This window comes from Sinocyclocheilus rhinocerous, unplaced genomic scaffold, assembly GCF_001515625.1.
Source record: "Sinocyclocheilus rhinocerous isolate Xijiao unplaced genomic scaffold, SAMN03320098_v1.1 scaffold432, whole genome shotgun sequence".
In the NCBI taxonomy this organism is placed as follows: Eukaryota; Metazoa; Chordata; class Actinopteri; order Cypriniformes; family Cyprinidae; genus Sinocyclocheilus; species Sinocyclocheilus rhinocerous.
The window spans coordinates 2,301,304-2,308,910 of NW_015627225.1; the positions used below are offsets into that span (position 1 = coordinate 2,301,304).

The 7,607-nt window shown below is 37.3% G+C and overlaps 1 protein-coding gene across 2 annotated transcripts; it reads right to left on the bottom strand.

Moving 5' to 3' along the window:
* Positions 1 to 1,624: 1,624 nt before the first annotated feature.
* LOC107721929 (platelet-activating factor receptor-like) lies at positions 1,625 to 4,770 on the bottom strand. 2 transcript variants are annotated; one of them, XM_016530172.1, is made up of 3 exons: positions 4,713 to 4,770; positions 2,005 to 3,000; positions 1,625 to 1,645 (listed from the first exon to the last, which is right to left on the bottom strand). In XM_016530172.1, the coding sequence occupies exons 2-3, from the start codon at positions 2,989 to 2,991 to the stop codon at positions 1,640 to 1,642; spliced, it is 993 nt and encodes a 330-aa protein (XP_016385658.1). In that variant the 5' UTR covers positions 2,992 to 3,000; positions 4,713 to 4,770; the 3' UTR covers positions 1,625 to 1,639. The 2 variants fall into 2 exon arrangements, with proteins under 2 accessions (XP_016385658.1, XP_016385650.1); XM_016530164.1 differs by lacking the exon at positions 1,625 to 1,645 and having other exon boundaries at positions 1,826 to 3,000.
* Positions 4,771 to 7,607: the final 2,837 nt, after the last annotated feature.

Below are 7,607 nucleotides of genomic sequence, written 5' to 3' on the forward strand. Positions count from 1 at the left end.
TTAAGTAAAAGTTAAATTATACTGACTGTTTTTATTGTACTTATCTGGCAACATAAGACTAATCACTTATCACTATTTTAAGTCACCACTGGGGGCCGCGGATGCACGCAATGTTGATTTGAACCTGAAACCCAGCATGCATGACTGCTGAAATCTAAAGTTGCTGATTATTGCATACCTGAAAAACTGAATATATATATTATCTATCAAGACACAACATATAATGTTGAATGCACAGAAAAGCAAAAACATACAGTTCAATGTTTTTATTATTATTATTAGTTTGCCTTTTCAGTGCTGATTTAGTTTACATGACATACAAAGCCTTATTTCATGAGTAAACATCAATGACCATTTGAAATATATACATCGTTTTTATATTGAAATATAAAAAGAGTTGCTGTACTAGAATAGCATCTGCAGTTGATAGAATGTGAGACAATGAGTTTTTCCATTACACCTATCCTTCATACTCTGTTCTTCTTTTCAACGAAACATTGAAAGGGATGATTCGGTCACCGTTCACTTTCACTAAATGGACAAAAACCCAAGTCCCTAACTTTCTGCTTAACATCTCCTTTATGTTCCACAGAAGAAAGTCACACAGGTGTGGAACAACATGAGGGTGAGTAAATGAGAACTTTCATAACTTTACAAAAAGGACCGTACAACACTATCTTGCAAAACTTCCTGCTTAATGCAGAAGTTAATAAGTGAGAAAGATTCAGCAGAAGCAGCTGTCATACAAGCATTATGCTATTTTAAAATGTGTTAATGCCACAAGGAAATAAACATCATTGAATAATTGTCTAAAGGACCACCATAAAACACACAGCTCATGTACACACCTTTTTAAACAATAAAAAATGGCAAGACATTACTGGGAATTTAAACACATATTTTCTTAAAAGTCTGGCTTTGCAAAGCATTACATATAAACCATGCATATAAAACAGATTTCAACTTAAAGTATATTAGAAAAAAATGTATCACATACTGTTAAATAAATACTCTCACAGCACTTGTGCAGAAATGTTCTTTTCAGTTCATAGATTTACAATTAAGAACAAAGTGAGAGTCAACAAACCTACATTTCGTAATCAGAATAATAATTACTAAACTTCTTTGTGGGGGGAAAAATTGTTTTCTAGATCAAGAAAAGGGCAGTTTATTTGTCATTTCAAAGTTTAAGTGCACATTTCCAGGGGATGTGTGCGGTTCAAGTTCCCCATTCTGGAAAACAAACCATTGCAAAATAATATGTTTCCTGTGTGGCATAAGAACTGGCCCACAGGAATGCTCCTCATAGAGCTACTTCAAAACAAGCAAGGTAGTACAATAAATATTTGTTGTCATAGTAACATGAGACAGAAATCAACTGGCTACGTTCCTTTTTTTGGTGAATTATTTATTTAAAAGACAATATGACAATACATGAATCAAATATCAGGTGGAAGAAGCTTAATATTTCAGTATATAAAGCATTTATCATACGCATTGAATAATTTGAAGAGTTTGAATTCTCTCTTGTTTGTCTGCAAGGGGCAGCAATTGAAAATCAGGTCAATAATTTGATTACATTTAAAGGGATAGTTCACCTAAAAATGAAAGTTCTGTCATCATTTGCCCAGTCTCACGGTTATTTCTGTGGAGCACAAAAGAAGAGATTTTGACTGGTTTGTTTAAGGCATTTTTAAAAATATTTAAAACAAACAAACAAAAGTCATACAGCTTTGGAACAACATGAGGGTGAGTAAATGATGACAGTATTTTAATTTTTAGATGAACTATCCCTTTAAGAATCCAAACAGAACCTAATCTGGGATTGAAATGAAATTCCACTCAAATCTAAAACTCTCTATGTAAGATTATAATTGGTTAAAATAAGCAGACACCAAATATTTCTCAGCTGTTTTCTGCTCTTCATATTTCACTTTGATGTCTGCTCTTCAGTGACATAGCCGTGCTTAATGTGTTGCGTGAACAGTTTTTGTTATACTTGACCTTTGTGAAATGATTCTGGATGTACTTGCGGAACTTTGTGGTGGCGAAGCAATACACCAGCGGGTCCAGTAGGCAGTTGAGCCCCATAAGCATAAGGGTGATCTGGTGAGCATCGTTTAAGCTTTGGTGAGTTTTCATGTTCCAATCTTTCCTCAAGTGCAGCACAGACAACACCCAGGGACCCTGCACCACGTGGTGGGGCAGGAAACAGATCACAAAGACGCCTATGACAGCACACAGCATCCTCAACGCTCTGCGCTTAGTACCTCCGGGGCGCTTTCCTGTGCTGGCTCGAGGCTGACTGATGGGTTGCGTCAGAAGAGCTCGAGCAATCAAAATGTTGCAGACAATCACCATCAAGAAAACAAGAAAGAACAAGCCAATAATGATGAAGTGGGTGACGGCCACTGTGTATATATTAGAGGCATCCTCGTTTTGATAACTCTCAAAACAGCGAGACATGTTATTGTCGTTCTGGATTCCCGGCTGAGTGAGAAATTTAACTGGAGCCGCAAGAGTGACGACCCAGATGAACACTGAGACGATTGCTCCACGTTTCCAGCAGTCAGAAGAAGCGGCCACCAGCGGCCTGGTAACAGCCCAGTAACGGTTAATGCTGATGACAGTAAGGAAGAGAATAGAGCAGTATGTGTTGATGAAGAAAAACGAGCCTGCTATACGACAGAGGGGATCTGAGTACTTCCAGTCACCGTTATTCATATAGTAGCCAATCCAGAACGGTAGAGCGGACACAAACAGCAAGTCTGCAACGGTCAAGTTGGTCATGTAGATTCGAATCTCATTCATGGCTTTAGACTCCCGCATATGGTGCAGCACATAAAGAGCGTAGCAGTTGGCCATCAACCCCAAGGCAAAGACCAGGCCATAGAATATAGGAAAGACAGTGTAACGAAACTCTGAGTCAATGAATGTGTTGGCAGTGCTGTTATTTCCAACGGTCACAAAGACAGTGGTAGGAGTCGTCATCTTGTGCACCTGAGAACAAAACAGACCGAAAAGGCAATATACAATTAAATTTGGTTCCTTCCAGTATACTTTGAAGTAGTCATCTAAAAATTATATTGGCTGAGCTGGAGATGGAGGAGGTAGTATTCCCCTCTCTGTTTATAATGGTTAGAATTTATTAAACACTCTAGACTTCATCGTTTTTTTTATGGTAAGTGTTGCTTTAGACGTAAAGTGTCTAATTTCTGCACCACATTGAAATAATGAAACTGAAATTGTTTGAAACTGTTTTCAAACAGGTTTCCCAAACACTGGAACCCCCGACTGCCACTGGCTGGCCAAACTAACAGTCCTGCCCCAAGCTCAGACACTGGTTTGGACAATGTTTGATACTGTCACAAAACATGATGTTTACACTTTCATCCTTTAAATTGCTTTCTTTTGGGCTGTTCACACAGAACACATATTTCAGTAAATATATAGGCCTATACTTTGGGCTTTAGAGTTGTCTCTGCATATAACATATAGGATTAGTGAACATGTCACTTTTATTAACTAGAAATGTGGGAGAGCAGCATTGAGAACGGTAACACTTATTTCTCATGATTACATGTTCTGGAAAGCATTAGTGTTTTTCCTCATCATTGCATATTTATCTGCAATCTCTTACTGAAAGCAGGAAATGAATTTGTGAAGCTTTTGCTTTTTTGAAAAAACCACAGACACCATATTACATCAAAATATGTTTTTCTTATCAGGACTTACAATGTCAGATACTTTTCGTTCAGCATTTTTTTAAATAGAAAAGTTATTCAGTTTATTATTCTTCAGTATATAATGTAGAAATAATGTAGAAGCTATTGATAAGAGACCTTAAAGTATTGACCTCGAAACAGCACGTGGACATTTTTGCTGTTGTCACCCAGTAACTTCACTGACCATGTTACCATTTGTGGCATGCAAAGGTTACATCTTGCACTACATAGCATATTGTCACGCAATATAAGCTGTCTCAATTGAACCTGCCAGTAAACGGCAGCTTTTCAGCAACAATAAAATATATTATACAATGTCAACAAATTATACATTGTCTCACAATAAAACAGTGACAACATTATATAGCAGACATTTACCTGAATATATGCTTGGCCTATTTTCTAGTCTGGTTATTCGATATAGGTCTACAACCGCTGTGACAACTAGCCCCGGCCTCCCCTATAATTGATTACAATAGCAATAAAGCAACGCGTAATTGTAAGCAGAACAACAGACCATATAGCATTACTTATTCACATTACATCGCAATGTTTGCATTACACTAATAATAAATTGTTCAAGTGTACTTTTAAGTTAAATATTATACTATATGGGACGTTTTTTTTTTGCATATGAATCATACAGTGGGCTTTTTCAGCATTACATGTGTCAATATTCCATCTTCACCAAACCGACATATTACGCAAGCAGAACAAACGACATTAAAATATCGCTATATATATATATATATATATATATATATATATAACAATAATTCTGCTGGTCTTGGTTGGTATCTGATCACAATTTTGTCTTAACAGAACATCACAGCAAGAGCACGCGGTCTACTGCGAGCGACGCCAAACTATAATCTATTCTAGTCTATTACACACGAAAAAGCACACTTTTACGTGTGCTTTCCTTAGATTTTAACAATTAAAAACTCTTTTAAATGAGCACAAAACTACATTTATCTCTTATCCTACCTTGTAATTCCCGGTGAATGTGATGCTCGAGCACTGCGCTCTGAGCGTTCACGCCTTCAGCGCTCAGCTTTTCGTTTATCACACATAGTCACACCTCCCGCTGTCACCCTATTTTGCCCAGTTGTATTCCAGAGAACGTTGTGACAAGACTTCGTTTTCAATATTAATAAAATTACCACATAAAAAAAATTCTGAAAAACTCACCTGCTGAATGTTTTCTATTAAGAGTTTACAGTTTCAAATGGAGTTAGCTGATGGCAAAAATCTCCATAATGACTCACATGAAAGTGTTAGGAAGGAGGAAGAAAACTCAAATTAGTACAAATAAAGAGGACGAATATTGTTTGATAATTAGACCACTAATGGGTCCTTAATGGCTGACACAGGGGCCAGTGAAATGATCATCTATGTAATGCATCATTAGTGGTTTGATCACACAAGATACTCACAGACCTACTTTGTCTCCAACAGTGATGTCAGTACTAAAAAAGTACACTTGAAAGACAATTATTTCACCCTCTAATGGGCACACCCAGAAAAAAAAACTGTTTTAAATCATTTTTATCATTGTACACTGTACTATAAAACTGAATACTTTCTGTAATGTTTAATATTATAGTAGTCCACTTGCATTTGACATTACACAGTAAATATACTTTGTAAAGATGCATATAACACACAAACGTATGCAGTCATACATATACTATATAGAGACTTTGCTCATTGGCAGAACGTTGGCCCCTTAGCGCTGGCCCTGCACGGGCAGCCCTCACTTAGCCCCCAGGAAGCCCTCACTATGCCCCCACAGGGCCCGCATTATTAATCTACAACAATAAATCTGTTTCACTATAAATAATTTTCGGCTACTATAACTTAAGTTTTTGGGTAAAACAGTTATTATACATCTGAAATGGATGCGGTCACCACATGTCTGTATTGTCAAAAATATACAGTAGTCAAAGGGATTTCAAATCAATGGATTTATTAAATGCAAAAATAGAAAACATTCAAGTCAGGTTAATACAGCTAATTTAACACTTTGAACGGGACTACAAATTATCTATTAAGTGGATCCTCACTGTTTTGCAAGGTTCTTAATGTGCAGAACTCTCCCACTTGAAAAAGACAGCCCACTACAAGAACAATTCAACTGGATTTCATTTATTGACCACACTTTTGCACTTGTTTTCCCTTTTTTATTTTGAAAGTTCGATGCAGTGTTCATTCAGTCAGTCAATCAACCAGTCAGGTGAAAAACCTTTAAACACAAATACAGACACCACTTTAAGAGCAAGCACATCATCAATACACACAGGATTTAAACCCTTGGTTTTAAACTACCATAAAGCAGACCATGTAAACAAACAGCAGATATTCAAACATTTAGGCTACCATTTAAAAAGTAAATACAGTTTTTTTTTTTTTTTAGTTTTTTTTTTTTGATGATTACATTTAACCCACAAACCAATAATTTTCAAATACATTCTTAGAATGATATAATGTGCAATAAACAAAAAATCCAATTTCAATCAAAAGAAAAGTATGAAAGCTCACCAGCTACATCTCCATTGATTATAGTGGGCTTAATTCTGCACAAAAGAGTTTGCTTCAGTCCAGTAATGGCAAGTTTGCCACTTCTCAGTGCTGCTTTCAGTGTTGCCAACTGCTTTCAATTGAAAGTAGCTAAAACTGGTAGCTAAATGTCACTAGATGACATCATAATGGCAAATTCACTGATCTATATAAAGATGAACGTAGATCAGTGGGCAAGATGAGAACTTGTCTTTGCTCTGCCAATTAGTAGATCAGCTTCACCTGGTGCACCTGGCTAGTGCATTCTGGCTGGGAGGGGCGCCCCCAGCAGTCAGTTTGTTGTAACAACAAATATAAAAAAATAAAACAAAAATATCAATATCAAATTATTACTTTGACCTATGCTGAAAATATGTTTTGGTGCGCTAAATTCATTGGCAAAGCTCACTCCTCCCCCAAGGTCTCTCAACTATTCAGCAGACAGGTAGTGCTCCTTCCGTCCACCCGCTCTGTCTCTTGAATTTCGCAACCACACCTTTATCTCACTCTCAACTTCAGAATCAGGAGGACTTGGCTGAAAGGAGCATTTTTATACAGCCTCTGAAATGCAAATAGGCCTATATGAAACAACACTGTGTGTGGAAAGTAATTTATATATGCTATTTATAAAACCGCATGCTAGCATACCTGTTACAACCCTTCTTAGCCTCAGGTTCTGAAAAGGTCTCTTTTGGTTTGAGCAATCCCAGTTCAGTTGGCTAATGAATGGCCAATCAATGTTGTTAGTATTCTCCTAGTTGCATTACAGGGCTGCCTACACAACCTGCATGGGCACAAAGGTACAAAAGTTGCTCTGGGCCCGAACGGGCTGGCCCACACTGAACCATCATGGGATTAATGTGGGCAGTCCGCTAGTGTGGCACTGGGCCTGTTTAGGTTTGGTGTGGGCTGGCCCTAGCCCACTGTGCCCGCAAAAGGCCAGCATGGGCCCCGTAGGGGCATGCTTGCAGGGTATATATATATACAGTCATGGCCAAAAATATCGACACCCTTGGTAAATATGATCAAAGAACGCTGTGAAAATCTGTTACAGATTGTTAATCCTTTTGAACTTTTATTAAATAAATTCACAAAAATCTAACCTTTCATTGGATAATAAGAATTTAAAATGGGAGGAAATATCATTATGAAATAAATGTTTTTCTCTAATACACATTGGACACAATTATTGGCACCCTTTTATTCAATGCTTTTTGAAACCTACCTTTGCCAGTTTAACAGCTCTAAATGTTCTCCTATAATGCCTGATGAGGTTAGAGAACACCTGACAAGAGATCAGAGACCATTCCTTCATCCAGAATC